Raw genomic sequence first — 18,187 nt, 5'->3', positions numbered from 1 at the left:
AATCATATTATATTTTTAACCTATAGTTTCATATCACATATCTACTATAGTTTTTTCTCCTCTACTTGATATAAATCATATTTATATCTAATTTCCTTCATAATAATGTATCTCATACATTTAGCCTATTATATCATATATAATTAACTAGTCCAATTATATCATATATAATCGAACTTCCTCTTGTCAATTTGAACATTTCAAATTAACCCAAACATTGGTTCTCGACTTTATCTGAACTGCCCAGGGGACCTAATGAACCTGTGGCTCGAAGGTCCAACGGTCCGTGAATAGCTGACTAAACTCTTTAGCCACGAGATCCACCATCTGTTAACTATCAGGCATTTCACTAAAGACCAACAACTGAACTCTTATTATCACAGATATATTTCTCTGTCCATCGAATATAACAAATCATAAGTACGATGACCTTTCACATATGCTCGTAAGTACAGCTGGGCCAAATTACTGTTTTGTCCCTGTAGTTACATCTCACTCCTTAAGTACCATTGATTCTTCTAATGAACAATACAACATAGTCCAACTATGTATAAACACCTCTCGGGCTAAAAGAAGGTATATGGCACCACATCGTTCAAGCCTCGGAATCAGCCCTTAAGAGAACTATCTATCTACTTACCCTTTCCTTGGGGAATGAGTGAATTCCATCTTGTGTAGCTGAGTTTCCAACTCCCAAATCAGACGAATCCCCAAAATGGTAGGTTTGAATCGGCGACCTGGCCACTCACACCCATACAAATCAAAGGACCGCCTTCAATGGCAGGAGTTCCCAACTCACTCAGAATTGAGGTCATGTTACCTATGGTCATCCTAGTGAAGTGAAGTCTCTTTCATGAATGGTGTTATATAATAAGACGTTAACACTTCATGGTTAGGACTTATACAAACTTTTTGTATAGGACGCCTCCGCTCACATGTCCCCAACACAAATAATTAGGATCAGACCATCTGTGACAAGTCACAACACTTGTGACCATTCCACAATGCGGGTCGCATCCGTAGCGTTACCAGGATAAAGTTTTTCTCCTATATCTATATACTACAGTCCATTTTGGTTATCACTCAAGACATGATCCACTTGTATGTCACCACATACATGCTTGAGTCACATACAGATAACCAGGGATTTTATGTTTATTGGTTTGTGGTAAAGCAAATAAAACAAGTAACTGAGCAAAATATAAGATGTGAAGTAAATATCATATATTATACAACACAAGCGTTCGTACAAATTATTTACAAACTACAGGACACGAGACTTTAGGGCATTAACCCCAACAAAATTAACTTAAACCTTTTTATTACAAAAAACTAAATGTTTATACAACTCTCATACCTACTATAACTTAAACAATTCCTACTCCTAATTTACAGAAACTCATAAACAGTGGACTTAAATCTTGAAGTGTGGCAGACCTCGACTTCGCGTGACAACCGAAACTCCTTCGCTATTTGGGAAACCTAGTGAGTGACATTTTATGAACAACCTTTTGTGTTCAAAACATTTTTGAAAACTTATAACAATGCATGCTTTAAAACTTAATTAAGAAACTCTTTTCGAATGTATGAAATAGAGAAATACCTTTTAACAAATGTTTTAGAATCTCATTCAAACACATGTTTAAACTTCTCGATAAAGCATTGCATGAAACTTAATTAAATGTGTTAATGTACATATATTTAGTCTATGTGGTTAGAGAGGTTAAAGAGTCCTTAGGTTTGGTTGAGTTTTTCTAGGGTCTATTCTTAACGATACAACAAGTATAGAAATACATTCTTAACATGGTATAGAAATACCCTCTGCTCGTTTTCCGTCCATTTATCAGATGCATGTCAGCGTGCAAGGTCTGTTCTCCATTTGCTCAAAGTTCGCACAACCAATCAGTTCATGCCCAGATCTAGGCATCCCGTACGTGCCCAGATCTTGTTTGTGCAGCCCGATCAGAACCCACCCAACTCCACTGGCCAAGTCGGGCATCTCCGTTCTCCGTTCGCGCCTAGATCAAAACTTCCCAGATTTGCTCTCCGAGCTGTGCGTCTTCGTTCTTCATTCGTGCCCAGATCAAAACTTGCTCACCACTCCAGCTGATCCACCGTGCGTGTCTATTCTCTGATTCACCACTCCAGCTGCATCTCCATTTTTAGATTTGTTCTTACCAATCAAATCTAATTCATTCTCTATGCACCAGATCTATGTTAGCTAGCATAGGTCCCCGTCGTCAACCGTTGATTCACCAGCCATCAGTCATTTAACGTAGGTTCAATTGAACTAGTATCCCTGAACGCTCCGCACCAACTACATCGAGTCGAGTTGATTCTTGTCAAGCTGAGCCAAGCTAATTTCTTTAAACCGAGTCGAGCCGATCCGTAGAGACTGAGCTAAGCCGATTTGGTCAAGCTGAGTTGCTAAGCCAGTTATGAGTTGAGCTAATTCTGCCAAGCCAAGCAGCTGAGTTAATTTTTTTCTCCCCATCGTTGAGCCAAGACTTCTCCCCCAACTGCCGAGCCATGTGGAGAAAGATCATGTATTTCACCCTATTAGTACTATCCTTGATGGAACAAATTACCTTACTTGGGCCTATCAAATGAATAGTTTTTTAATTGGGCGTAAACTGTGCCGCATTGTCATAGGTGATATTCCTCAACCAGTTAGGTTATCCACCGAGGATGATAAGAAATTTGTTGAATGGTTAGAGGATTGGAATAGTAAAAATCATCAGATCATCACTTGGCTCGATAATAGGTCTATACCAACCATTCATGTTCAATTTGATGTGATTGATGATGCCAAAAGTTTGTGGGATTTCCTATCTACACATTTTCAGTTTGTTGGTTTAGCCCATTATTATCTATACAACACTCTTGTTAACCTTACTCAGGAGACTGGTTAATACGTTAACGACTATTTGGCCACACTTCAGCCAATTTAGACATAATTGGATCAAGCTAAAATCAGTGCTGATCATCTTTGTCTTATTAAGGTTCGTATAGGGCTTCGTCTAGAATACGAGTCTATCTGTGTTGCTTTAGTGCACTACAGTCCTCTTCTGTCACTAGACACAACAATTCAAGAAATTCTGTTTAAGGAAAAATGCCTCGACCTCACTTCTTCTAAGCAATTTGAGGTTGTTCTCGCCAGCACTCATATGCCTAGTACTTCTAGAGCTCCCTTCTGTAAAAACTATAAACTTACTGGGCATAAATTTGTTGACTGCCCAAAAGTCGAGTGCAAATATTATCACAAACGTGGCTATATTTTGGACAATTGTCCCACATGACCACCTCGACCTCTGGGACATTCTTCAAAGTCAAGGCACTTTAAACCTTGTTGTGCCTCTACTATGCATGCTGCCTCCTCTACTGAGTCTGAACCTTCTCCATCTACCTTTCAAATGAGTGACTTATAGGACTTGCTTAAACAAGTGATTTCATCTAATTCCTCCGCTCTTGTTGTTTCCCCAGGTAATCGGTGGCTTCTTGATTCTGCTTGTTGTAACCATATGACTTTTGGTTTTTTTTCTGACTACATCCACTCCTGCAAATCTCTTCCTCTCTTTTATGTTGCGGATGGTATTGTATGACCATATCCCATATCGGCTCCATTGACACTTACACGTTACAGTTCTCCAATACTTATTGTGTTCCAAACCTGACCTTTAATCTTACATCAATCGGACAGTTGTGTGATCTTGGCATAACTGTTTCTTTTTTTCTATTGGATGTCAGGTTCAGGACCGACAGACGGGACAGACAGTTGGCGCGGGTCGCAAAATGGGATAATTGTTTGAGCTCACATTACTTCATTTGTCTCATTGTTCTCTTTCTGCTCTTGTCACTAACTCTGCTATATATCAGTGGCATCTTCATCTTGGTTATGCTTCTTCTGAAAAATTCCGCCATTTGATTTCTATTAAAAATTTGAATAATGTTTCTAAGTTTCTTCTGTTTGATTGTGTGAATTGCAAACTTGCTAAACAACCTGCATTATCCTTTCCCCAGTCCAATTCTATATGTGATCAACCTTTTGACTTAATTCACTCTGACATTTGGGGCCCTGCTTCTACTTCTACTATCACTAAATATCGTTATTTTATTTTGTTTATTGATGATTTCTTTCAGTTTACCTGGATATATTTTCTTAAACAACGTTTTGCCTTGATATATTGACTTTGCTAATATGATTCACACTCAGTTCTCTCGTACAATCAAAACTCTTTGTACAGATAACGACTTGGAGTATAAAGACTTCGATCTTTTTTCTTTTCTCACCCAACAAGGTACTCTTTTTTAGCACTCTTATCCCTATACCTATCAACAGAATGGGTGAGCGGAACGTAAACATCGCCACATTCTGGATTTTGTTTGAGCTCATCTTTTGTCTGCCTTTTGTCCCCCAAAATTTTGGGGAGAGGCTGCTCTTACTTCTATGTACACAATCAATCGTCTTCCTTCATCTGTTCTTCACAATGTTTCTCTGTTTGAACGATTGTATGATACTCCTCATGATTACTCTAATCTCAAGGTTTTTGGTTATGTCTGTTTTATTCTTCTCCACCCCCATGAATATACAAAGTTAGAACTACATGCGCATCTTTGTTGCATCCTTGGCTACGGAACCGAGCACAAAGGTTTCCATTATTGGGATGCTCTTTCTAATAGATTGTGCATCTCTCATCATGTCACTTTCTGGGAGCATACAATGTTCTCTAGTCTCTCGATCTTTGATGCTTCTCTTTCAGGTCCTTTTCTCTCTCTTCTTGATGGTTCCATTGATCTTTTTCCTTCACCTGCATCTTCTGGTAATACTGAGCTTGAACAATTTGTGACCGTCTCTATTGATCCTGATCTGTCATCTGTCTCACCTGTGGAGTCTGAACCTACTTCTGACCTTGCTTCTCCTGTTCGACACTCCATTTGGGTAAGGGCACCTCCCACTCACCTTCAAGATTTTCACTATCTTTCCACTATCAGTTCCTTGGTTGAACCTACATCTTTTCATGAGGCGAATACTAGCAAGATAGGAGTGATGAACTTCAGGACTTAGACAAGATGTGCACATGAGACTATGTTGACTTGCATCTTAGTAAGAAACCCATTGGTTGCAAGTGGTTCTACAAGATCAAGGCTCACTCTAATGGTTTTATTGAACGTTACAAAGCTCGACTGGTGGCAGAAGGATACTCTCAGGAATATGGGATCGACTTAAAGAAACTTTTGCACCTGTGGCCCAGATGACATCCATTCGGAGTCTCTTAGCCATTGCTGCAGTCAAACAGTGGCCTCTATTTCAGATGGATGCCAAGAATGCTTTCCTTAATAGGGCTTTATCTAAGGAAGTCTTTATGCAACCACCCTCAGGTATCTCTCCACCATCTAAGAAGGTGCGTTTCCTTCATCAATCATTGTATGGGTTGAAGTAAACCTCATGGGGCTGGTTTGCAACTTTCATTTCCACCATTGTTCAACTTGGATTTATGTCTAGTTCTCATGACATGACACTTTTTACGCGTCAGATAGACCATGGTATTATTATTATTATTCTTTATGTTGATGATATGATTATTACTGAAGGTGATCCTCATGCTATTTCTAATTTGCAACACCACCTTGGCGAGCACTTTGAGATGAAGGATTTAAGGTCACTTAGTTACTTTCTTGGTCTTAAGGTATCAATGAGCTCTATTATCTATTCATTGTCTCAAGCGAAGTATGATTTGGACTTATTGGTGCGTTCGGGATCACTGACTCTGTTAAAGTCCCGACACGTATTGACCCTAATGTTCATCTGACTCCGTTTAATGGTGTTCCTCCCAAAGATGCTACTCTCTACCGTCAAGTTATTGACAGCCTTATTTATCTAACAATGACTAGTCCCAAAATTACATATGTTGTTCACATTGTAAGTCAGTTCATGGTGCCTCTCGAACCATTCATTTTACTATTGTTCTTCGTATTCTTCGTTATGTCAAAGGGACTCTAAAATATGGCCTTCAATTTTCATCTCAGTCCTCTCTAGTATTATCCGGCTACTCTGATTCTGATTGGGCTGGTGATCCTACTGATCAAGGTTTTACCTTAGGTTACTGTTTCTATCTTGACGACTCTCTTATTTCTTGGCGGGGTAAGAAATAGAATGTTGTCTCTTGTTCTAGTACGGAGTCTGAATATCGCGCCCCGGCTGATGCTACGTCAGAGTTATTGTGGCTCCATTGGCTTCTTGTTGATATGGGAGTTCCTCAGTCGTCTGCCAATATCCTTCACTGTGACAATTATAGTACCATCTAGATTACTCATAATGATTTTTTTTCATGAGCACACCAAGCATATTGAGAATGACTGTCATTTTTTTCGATATCATCTCCAGAGTAAAACTCTTCTTTTACGAGTTGTTTCTACTACTGAGCAACCTGTCGATATTTTCACCAAGGCTTTGTTCCTTGGGCACTTCCTTCCGCTGCTTGACATACTCAAATTGATTCCTACTTTACCACCTTGAGTTTGAGGGAGGGTGTTAATGTACATATATTTAGTCTATGTGGCTAAAGAGGTTAGAGAATCCTTAGGATTGGTTGAGTTTTTCTAGACTCTATTCTTAGCCTCTTGAAGTTGTATTTATACCCCATACTTCCTTGTACAATACAACAAGTAAAGAAATATATTCTTAACAAAACACATGATAACACATGATAAAACAACTATCAAACCTGTACCCGAACATTTTTGGGTTGGACCAACTTAACACACCCAGGCACTGAGGTGGAACCAACTCAACACACCCAGTCATTGAAGTGGAACCAACTTAACACACCTGGTCTTTGCTAATGTGGAACCAACTCAAAGAATAGAAGTTGTCATACGTACATGCAGAGCTCAAGTATTTTATCTTGGTACTAAATCTATTGGTTTGAAAACCTCTCCCTTAAACCATCACTTTTCAGAAGATCGCATGAGAATTTAAAACAAGCATTTGTATTTGAATTCATAACACATGTTGACAAAAATCATATTTATCAAATATAAACCTTGAAATAACTCATAATCATCATTTATCATCAAATACTTGTAAAACATTGCTAAAATACATTTTTCTTTTATGAAGGGTCATACACAGTTGGCCGGCAAGGATTTCTCTTTTTCCAAGCCTTCCAGGCTTCCTAGTTTCTTCTTGGATTTCCTGTTTCCCTCAAGCTCTAGATTGTTATGAATTTATCCAATTTTGTCAAAGAATCCAAGATTATGGCTAAAAAATAACCTTAGAATACTTTTTTGGCCGTAAATTTACCTTACCAACTCCAACAGATGCAAATCTAGGCTTCTGATGACCAATAGCAAAAGTGGGCGCAAAGATGACCTTTCCAGACCTGTTGGGCAGATAGTGTGCCCTGTTGAACATATAGCCAGCTTCCCCAGCTAGGTTCAATGCATAGTATCACACCCCCTCCCAGTTTACCCTCTAAAACCAGAAGATGATATGACGACAACAGTTACCGACCTAGGTGCCGGCACGTACTGCCTAACTTAAGTGAACCTGCTCAAACTTGAATATGCAATGACTTGGTACAAACACATCCATGAAATTAAATAGTGCAAGTCTTAATCATAATTCTAAAAAACACAAACAAGCATATGTCCAACGAAAATAAGATGACCAAAATAACATGTGTCCCAAAAGAGAATAAGTTTCACAAGTCTTCGGTTCCTTTCCAAAGTGTGTACATCAAAACAAGTTTAACCTAAGCTTCTTCCTAAGGTCCTCAAACTTTGGGTGGCAAGCTGCAGTGGATTCAACCACGAGGGAACTGACCGCTACCTAGAAAAAGGAAAACATTTAAAAACGGTGAGCTGGTTGCCCAGTGAGTGACACTTAGAAATACATTTCTTCTCAAACCTTTCATAAGCTTTAATTTAAAATAAATAAGATGCTGAAAAATAACCTCAAGAAACTTGCATAGTATCATATATTAATCATAGCATTATCATCAATCATGCTAGCAAACCTTAGTTGAGAACGAGCACTCATAGCTCAAGCTCCCAACATGCATTCAAGGCCGTGAGACCCATACTTCAGTCCCTTAATGAAGACTGTGGCCAGAAGACCCATACTTCGGTCTATCATAAAGAACTATCTACGTGCACATAGAGTATACTAAGTACCGTCAACATATTAGGTACTTTCTTGGATACCTTCTATACCTTCAGTACCTGGTACATTGGAAACATAACATCCATGGGGAAATTCTAGCATCATTATCAGCCACATGCATGCTTCACAATTAATAACATGTAGTTGCATTTCTTTTTATACATTCTTAACATACACTATGATTAACAAAACTCATTTCAAATACAAATATAACTTTAGTTGCTTGGAAAACCATGAACATTAGCATGAAATTCATTTGAATCGCATGTCCCTTTCATGGACATATTTGAAAAGATTTAGTCACTCACAAATCCTTGGGCTTGGTTCTTCCTAAACTTTGTAGGCCTCTCCAATGGATGTAGTTCCTACACATAAAAGAATAAGAGTTTAGTTGTTACTTGGCCTCCCTTTTGAGACTACTTTTTAATTAAGCTCATACTTGGCAATGGATTGCCCAATCGTCCACATTTTCCATATTCAAATTCTAACGTAAATAACTTGAAAATTGAAACTCATTTCATGAAAGTTCCTTCTCCAAACATGTTCAGAATTTCGTTACCAATGTTACCTCAAAGTTTCAGCATTGGGTTTAACTTGGGCACTCGAATCTTTCCTGACGACTCTAACTCCAACTTCCTGTTTGAGTAAAGATTCTAGGTTACTTCCCCATATATATATAACTCGAAACCTAGATCTTTCTTGCCAAGGTTTCTTCTACAAACTTACTTGGAAGGGTGTCCACGAGAATACCTTAAAGTTTCAGCTCGAAAATCCAAGCAGTTCAGTTTAGATCCATGTTTCTTCGTCGAGTGCCCGAAAATGCTCAAAAAAGAACCTCCGACTCCTCGTTCCTTCTCCGGCCTTCTTTCCAGTGACATCTCCCTTTCAAATGCTTGATTTCAACAACTAAACTCAAAGATCCTTCCAATGATACCAAGTTCGCCTTGTTTGCTCGAGTAGAACGTCCAAAACGAACCCTTGAGGTCCTCTTCCTTTTTATACTAATATCCAGCCCTTCAACTGAAATCTCCTTAAGCCACCTCACCCATTAATGGAGATCAAGGGTCGAGACTAAGTCATCTATCCAGATAACTAAAAGAGAGGTATGAAACTGAGCATTTAAATCTGAGTGTTTCGTGCAACTCGTTACTTGCTGAGGAAACTCGATGGGAAGATGTCTTTACTCGACAGAAAATTCCAAGGCTCTCTGTCAAATACTTGATGGAAGGACTCGCCACTCGATGGGGAACTTGATACTGGGAGCTCGTTCGACACACGCCCTTACTCGACGCTTGAACTCGACACGCGAGCCTTCCTCGTTGACCCTCGAAACTCACCTCCTTCCTTGCTCACAAATACTTGACACTCAGCAGCATCTACTCGATGCTTGACTCTTCTCGATCACTTATACTCAATGCTTGCTTCCTTCCTCACTCACTTATACTCAATGCTCGGTGACATCTACTCGATCCTTGCCTGGTGCTTAGTTGATGTTCAAGCATCCTTCAATATGATCAACACTTAGCCAAAATTTCCCTTTCCAAGCCAGGATGATGTGAACGAGAGCTAAGCTACCTCACTTAACCATTTTCTCTAGTTTCAAACTCATCTTTTACTTCGGAATGTACCAATCCAAGTTAACTTAGATACTTAACCCAACATTTTGCTTAGCTTAACAGTAAACATCGTCAAAATTGGAAAAAGTAAGGTGCGGGTCTTACATATAGCCCTTCAAGTTGGACGCCTAGATGAACTCATCAACTCATACCCAGCTTGTTGAACACATCTCAGACATCAGTTAGGTGCATAGTATGTTGACAGACAATGTCGATGATGGTCAACCTCCTTTTTCTCACCTCAACTTCCTAAGTTTTTCTTTTCACACCTTCCTCTTGAGTTTCTTTGAGAGCTTCACAAATTTATGAGGTGAAATGAACTCTCCTCATGGTATCTATAGCCTCATCGCCTCATCTCTTTGTTTGACACCTTCCCCTTCAAATTTGTCTAAGTATCAACTTCTAAAGCATTTTCACCTCAGATTTGGACACCTCAATTGCATGCACTAACTCATGCATCTAAGTGTCAGGTCTTACTGTTCCTTCACCTTAAAGTTCATCACCTCCTCCTATACTTAGCCAAATTTTCTTCTTCTTTCGTCACCTTCTACTTTCAACTCCTATTTATGTGGCTTCACTCTGACTTAACCTCCAAGCAATTATATTGAACGCATAGTTCCTACTCCATGCACCCAACCCTTTTTGTTTACATTGGACACATGGTTCCATATCATGAGCCCAACTTTTCCTTGGTTTTTGTCTTCTTTTCATAGCATGGTTTTCCCCTTGATTATTTTCCCAAATGTTCAAGCTCACTTACCCTCCTTACTTTCCAAGTATGCATCCAAGCATAACTCTTCTATGCTTCTAAGATGTATCAAAGCTACTTCTTGAGGTCCTGCATCCAAGATGACTTTCTCTCCTCTTGTTTAGGGTTGATGTCTAGTGACACACCTCAAGGTATGCTTCCAAACTCCTATCTTCTACGTCTAAACTCCTATCTTCTCCTAGTATGCGCCTAAGTATTCTCATTTTCTCAAAGCATGTGTCCAAGAAGTTTTCCTGAGGTTTCTTGGTGCAAAACTCTTCAAGGTAGTTGTTTCATGCTTCGATTATGCTTCTCATGTGTCAAAGAACGTGTTCAAATAACCTAGGCGTCCAAAATATCCTTCCATTTATCCAACATAGTCCTTTCATGGACTTACTGACTTTGATGAGTTGAACCTACTTATGTGTGTCCAACACTTAACCAAATTCTTCACCCTAGTCAACCATGCGCCCAAAAGTCACCTACTATGCGTCCAAATAAATGTCCAACATATCCTTCTTTCATTTATGTATCCAAGATCAATCTCTTAACTAATGTGATCTACTAGGCGGTCCAATACAGTGATCTATGGTCCAACTTAAACTTAGACATCCCGATTAGTTCAACCATGTGTCCAAGTGGTCTTTTCCTTGACCATACTTTTGTTTAATGTTTCCAAGAAGTAACATAAGTTCCCTTGATAAGTATTTTCTTCGTCTATAATGTTTGAGCTCAACTCACTTCAACTATGCTTCCAACCTTGATGATGAGTTGAATCTTCTCAACTACGCTTCCAACCTTGGGATGGTGAGTTGAACTTCCTCAACTATGCTTTAAACCTTAGGATGACGAGTTGAACTTTATCAACTATGCTTCCAACCATAGGATGACGAGTTGAACTTTCTGATTTATTCTATGAGTTGAACTTCCTCAACTATGCTATGAGTTTAGTCCTACTCCTTTCTTACTAACGCTTGGTCAATTTTTCACATATCCATTGGGCTTTGCGTTCAACACTTAGCCAATTTACTCCTCTTTTCCTTATAGGCCAACACATAAACTTCTTCTATAAACTTTTCTCGGTTCTAAGCATAGTTTGAACACTTAGCCAAGATTCTGACTTCAACCTACTACGTTTCCAACTTTTGCATTCCAACCTTTTCCTCCCAATACTGGACCAAACTTTTCTCCTTCTTCTCTTCTAGTCTAATGCATACTTCACTCCTAAGTTCAACCGTATTGTTACTTTAGACACAAAGTTTAAATTTAAGGATCTATTAGATATTTTAGAAAACGCACCACATAAGTACAAGCCTCAAAGTTTATGAACTATACTCGTAATTCAACCATTTTGAAATTAATGGGTATTTGATTCTTTAAGTGTGTCATTATTTTTTTTTTAAGAAAAATACATTTTTTGTCCCTAGGTTTGGGGTTTAGTTTCCATTTAGTCTCTAAGTTTCAAAATATTCCACATTTAGTCCTTAAGTTTTGAGTCTTGTTTCAATTTAGTCCCTAGATTTCAAAATGTTACAATTTCATTTTTGAGATTTGAGTTTTGTTTCAATTTAACCATTTAGATATGAAATGAAATAAAGGACAACTAAACCTCTCCTCATCGTGAATGGAGGAGTATACAATCATGAATTGCATGTTTTCAGGTCAAAGAACTAACCTTAGGGAGATTCCAAAGATGCAATACCATGAACAAATTTGTTCTCCTCTCTAGAGATGTGGCAAAAGAGAAATTTACTTTGGTTCATAGGTTTAGTCCCTGGGTTTCAAGATTTATACTTTTAAAAACCTAAATTTTTCACATACACATTTTTTGTCTTCAGTGTTAATGTTTATTAATTAACTTAAAAGAATTAAAAGAAACATAATTAATTTTCACTATTTTTCAACACTATAAAAAAAATTAATTTAAAATTTCACTTCATAATTAATAGAAGTTGGTTTCATTTGAAAGCTTCTCATAAGTGATGTTTCTCCATGATGGTATATATTGTACACTTTGGACGTATGACTTTTTTTTTTTTTTTTTTTTTTCCAAAACTAAAAATAAAAGCAACTTAGACACTGTTTTTGTTACCATTTGGTTTTATCCAAAATGTCTTATACCATTGGAGATAATTGTCCTTACTTATATATCCATAATCATCCCTTTATCTAATCAATGTAGGACTTTGGTTGCATTCCTAATTGTGTATGATTGTAATTATGATGGTATTTTTTTTTAAAAAAAAAAATACTCTTTTTAAGTTTTTTTTTTTTTTTTTTTTTAAAAAATAAGAGTTTGCATTCCTAATTGTGTATGATTGTAATTATGATGGTATTTTTTTTTTTTAAAAAAATACTCTTTTTAAGTTTTTTTTTTAAAAAAAAAATAAGAGTTTTTTTCTATATAGAATAATTTCAAGGTTTTTATGATTGATTTTTTTAATATGAAATCACCTTTATGTCATGGGTTTGATCCCTACAGATGGTGCCCGACTATTGATTACAAAATCTGGATAGGAAGACTCACTAGACCTTCACATGCCCTCAATGGTAAATTTGTAATTTCAAATAAGAAACATGACCTACAAATCAAAAGAAACAAGAACATCGATGTGATGCTTGCCACAGAGCCTCTAATGCATAAGTCTATAATCAACAAAGGGTTAGAGCAAGATAGAAATCGAACGACCTGATTACCTTGGGTGATGTCTATCACATCCTATTTATAAAGGGTTAGACCTAGAGTTTCCTAATCCAAGAAGGATTTAGGAATGTTGTTTTGACCCAGGCATAGGGGTAAAAATTCTAAGCCACTAGAAGCGGGCCACTACAGGAGGGACTTGGCTTGCCAAAGGTTGAGGTAGGGAAGTTGGACCATTTGCCCAACTTCCTCCCTCTTCTTGGTCTCTTCCTCTCTTGGCCTACTGGCTAGTTTCTTACACTTCTTTGGCACCACCCTCATGTGACCTTTATTATTCCAATTTTACTCCTAGCATCCTATTCTCCTTAGCTCAGGATTCTTGATTCAAAATTAATCATAACAGTCCCTAAAATTTAGCGAGTATTAAATAATAGAAAAAATATATACTTTTGGTCCTTAAAATTTAAATTAGGTTATAATTGAGTTCATGAGTTTTCAAACTTAAGAATTTTACTTTTGAAGTTTACATTTGGTTCTATTTTGGGGTTTCTTTCACTTTTTTCATTAATTACTAATAAAATGCATATATGACACATATTTTTCAAAATTATAATAACAACATAATTTTTATTTTTATTTCACCTTGTTTGCTGTTCTTCCCCTCCTCCTTCTTCCATCTTCTTCCTTCATCATCAATGATGTTGTCGTTGCCCCTGTCTTCATCATCTTCTCCACTATCTTCACCATCTTCTTTCTTCACTAAATAAATTTGGTTTAAGTCGCATTTTTATTCTTGAGTTTTCAAATTCAACAAATTTACTCATGAGGTTTACATTTAGAAGAATTTTTAGTTCCTTAATTTTTTCATTAATTACTTACCTAAAGCTGACACGACACCTATTTTTATTCAAATTTTTTCTTTTATCATATTTTTCTAAACTTAAAAAGCTCATCTTTTTTCTTTTTCGTTCTCTCCTCTTCTTCCTTTCTTCTCCTTCTTTCTTCCAAGTTGTATCCAAATCATCTCTCATTGGTGGCTACAATTTATTTCTTCTTACTTTTTCTTTCTTCCTCTCTTCTCTACTTACAAGAAGAAAAACGACTAGTTTTCTTTTATTCCAAATATGGGAGTTCATTTCACATGTGGAACGAAAGAGAAACTTTTTTTTTTCTAATAATATTTTCGTGTGAGAATAAGAAAGAAGGGAAAATTAAGGAGGAAGAGAAAAATAAAATTTCAATGGTCGGTAAATGATCTGAATGGAAGAAAGAAGAAGATAGAATTGAAGTGATAAGAGGGAAAAAGGAGAGAAAAAAGGGGGAATTTTTGGTTTTATTAAGTTTAATAATTTTTAAAAAATAAAAAGAAAGAGAAAAACAACAACAAAATTGATTTTCTTCTTCTAATTAACCTTTCTTATGCCTACCAAAAAGAAATGGAAGAATGAGGAAAATAATCTTACTTATTGGAATTAATAAAGAGCCCTTGAGAATCTTTAGAGATCGAGGTCTCCAAATCTATTTCTACTAATATCGGTGTTGGGTGTGTTTTGTGAACTTCACTCATTATTTGGTCCAAAGAATTTAGGAGTCCCACTACTAAAAAAACATCAATTTCTTACCTTATCAACTCTTTACATGTTAATTTAAGAGTTCATAATTTTCTAGACTTTATAATTCATTCGAGTTCACTATTCTACTTCTTGTCTCGAATACTTCTTAAATTGTTTATAACGGTCTAAACTATTCTAAAAAATAATTTATGAAAATTTTGGATTAATAACAAGAAATGGAAAGAAAGGTAGGGAGGAAAATTTATAATATTAAGGCAAAAATATCACTAACATCATAAGAAAAGTTGATTCCAATTCATAAAACCAAATGATGAACTAGTAACATATCCACCCACTAACTCTTAAATTAATTTAGGACCAACATTAATAAAATGGATAATTTGTCCAACAAAAAGATTGAAATTACACATAACTCCTACTGGGATCTTACAAATTACACACATTTTCTTGCTTTTGGTGTCCCATTTTGGTCATTTCAATCATATTCTCTCTCACAGTCACTGTTCTGTCACAGCCAGAAGCCATTTAATTATAAAGTGATTAGTTTAACATTGGCCATAACTCGGCTCTTTTCACCTTAGAAATACTCTCCAAAACACCCAGCGGTGAAATATGTCCCATCACAGTCACTCTCTTGGCCTCAAGATCTATGCTGAATGACGTCACTCCTGTCAATTGCCAATTACAGTCGTAAAAAGATATATGAATTTCACTTTCATCCCAAAATATTCTTGTTTTACATTTTTTTTTTCACTGGAAACTTAGGTATACGTTTGAAGGAAAGACTATTATAAGAATATAATAATCAAGTGATAATAAATATTATTTTTTAATTTTCGAATTAGCTATAATTAACTAGTATTTCAAAACCTTCATTTACTACCGTATTTATTATTTGTTATGACTTTTACTATTTTACCTATGGTGTTCATGAGTTGGATTGGATTTGGTTGATAAACTTTTTAGACCCAATCCAACTGTTGGGATTGTAAATTTCTTCAATCCAAATAATCTTTATTAAAAAATGAACCCAACCCAATCCAACCATGAAATATTTGGGTTGGGTTGGTTCGGGTTAATCGGGTCATTTGTTTAAAATTTTGTTCTAAAAAGAAGCCCAATGTATATATATACATAAATCTTATTTAATTATTTTTATATATTAAAATAAAATTTTAAATAAGATTAACAACTCAATTTTAATTTATATAGTGAAAATTTTCTTTCTAAAATGCAAATAAACTACTTTTAAGAGTTGTTGAAGAATAAATTATTAAAAAAATTATTGAAATTAAATAAAATTAAAATCAATATATGTATAAATAATTGTGTTATATGTAATAAAAAAATATATTTTAAAGTAAATAATAAATTCGGGTTGGTTTGAATTATATTAGGTGAACCCATGAGCCAACTTAATCGATAAAATTTTCATTTATTTGAATCCAACCGGACCCAAATGAGTTGATAATCAAACCCAAATCGCACGGATTGGGTTGGGTTAATTGGTTTTTTCGGGTCATCAGATTTTTTGAATCCTCTAATTTTACCTTCATCAATTTTTTATTCTTTGTTATATTGTTTATTATTTCTTTCTCGAACTAAAGTAGTTTACACTTCAAACACATAGTATTATAATTCAAACTAAAATAATCTACCCTCTAAACACAATTTATTATAACTCAAATATAACAATCTAAAACTAAAATATCCAATTGTTTATCCAACGTTCCTTAAATGGTTCTATTTTAGTTTTTTTTTTTCTTTTAAGTTTTAGCAATTACTAAACTCGAAAATTAAGGTCAAAATCTCGGTTGGAAACCAATGAAAAACATAATATTATATATGTATTTATTACAAAAGGAGAAACTTTTGAACGTGGTTAAATCTAGTGTAGCAATAATAAGTTTTACATATATGTAGAATAAACAAGGAACTTTTTAAATATAAAAAAATTATTTAAAAATATTTAAAGTTTATAGTAAAATGTTCTAAAAGTATATAAAACTTTTGAAATTTTTTAGTATAAATATTTTTGAGATTTTTCTATTTATAAGAATTTTTCAATAAAAAATGATGATTTCTTTTTATTTAAAAAAAGCACTAGTAATGAAACTAAGAGAATGATTAAGGCACTCGTAACCATTCAGTTTTTTTTTTTTTTAAATTAAGTCTATAAACATTATTTTCATCTCCGAATTTCTTTATTTGTTATCTACTTTTTACCAATAATTTAAAAAATACGCTAAATTTTGAAAACTAAAAAAAAAATTTTTTTTGTTTTTAGAATTTGACTAAGAATTCAACCATTGTATTTTTTAAAAATATAAATTATTTTAAGAAATGTGGAGGAAATAGACTTAATTTTAAAAAAAGTGTGATAAGATGGAGCCTAACTATTTAAACATAAATCTTAAAATATAACTAAGATGTTTTCTACCATGATCAAAAGTTAGAAAATAAGAGAAAATAAGTATATGCTTGTTGGGCATATTTTGCTTTATAGTGTAAAATTTTTTAGCAAATAATAATAATAATAATAATACCACTTTTATTATAAAGAAAAACTTTAATTATACTAAATATTTGGCGGTTATACGTTGATGCATCCTTCCATACATCTTATATGGGAGAGTTAACATCAATATTAAGAATAAATCATTAATTTTTGAAATTTCGTGAGGGTCAGAAAATATTATATCCATACAATTGAAATTTTAATCTTGAACCTACAAAATAGAAATAATATCATGAATATGATTTACTATACCTTCCATTTTGGCGAGATGTCTCTTAACTTTACTAGCACAGCCTTGACAGTGAAGCGCCACCCTCATAACCACCACATGGAAGACATTCTCCGGCGGCGGAGAAAGCATGACCGGCACTGATTTCTTCATGTTGGTCTGCGTTTCCATGCTCCGAACACTCAAGTTCGTCGACTCGACAAGCTTCGAGTACTTCACAGCATTGCTCACCAACCTCGCACGGTTGCTATTGGCATTATGAACATAGTCAGCTCTAGCCAGCCTTCTCGACACGACTGCGGAGCGGGGATCGGCGGGGATGCAGACTGCGGTGGCTGCTGGAGAGTGGCACATGAATCCACCAAGCTTCTTCATGGTTAATATGGTAAAGTAATAGAAGAAACAGAGGCAGAGACAGATTTATATGATGAAGTTATTGAGGTTGTCTTTTTCATTGAGGTTAATGGTGATCAGAGAGAGTGGCAGAAATGGCACAATGCTCTCTTATGCATTTTTATTCTCTTCCTGGGTTTGGATGGTGATTGGTTGGACCACACACATAATTATGGTGTATTAAAATTTGAAAGTTTGTTTTTGTTTATTTATTATTTCACTTTTTATTAATTGAGAGGATAGAGACGACGATCTTTACGATGATATGATATTATCCATTTTAATTTAAGTATAAATCTTCATG

General features: G+C 35.5%; 1 protein-coding gene across 1 annotated transcript; it reads right to left on the bottom strand.

Moving 5' to 3' along the window:
* Nucleotides 1–15,084: 15,084 nt before the first annotated feature.
* On the bottom strand, nt 15,085–17,971 carry LOC120078201 (heavy metal-associated isoprenylated plant protein 35-like). Its single transcript, XM_039032424.2, has 2 exons — nt 17,514–17,971; nt 15,085–15,411 (listed from the first exon to the last, which is right to left on the bottom strand). The coding sequence occupies exons 1-2, from the start codon at nt 17,863–17,865 to the stop codon at nt 15,284–15,286; spliced, it is 480 nt and encodes a 159-aa protein (XP_038888352.1). The 5' UTR covers nt 17,866–17,971; the 3' UTR covers nt 15,085–15,283.
* Nucleotides 17,972–18,187: the final 216 nt, after the last annotated feature.

This window comes from Benincasa hispida, chromosome 5, assembly GCF_027475165.1.
Source record: "Benincasa hispida cultivar pf3 chromosome 5, pf3_genome.v1.1, whole genome shotgun sequence".
Taxonomy (NCBI): Eukaryota; Viridiplantae; Streptophyta; class Magnoliopsida; order Cucurbitales; family Cucurbitaceae; genus Benincasa; species Benincasa hispida.
This window is presented reverse-complemented; position numbering and strand designations above follow the sequence as displayed.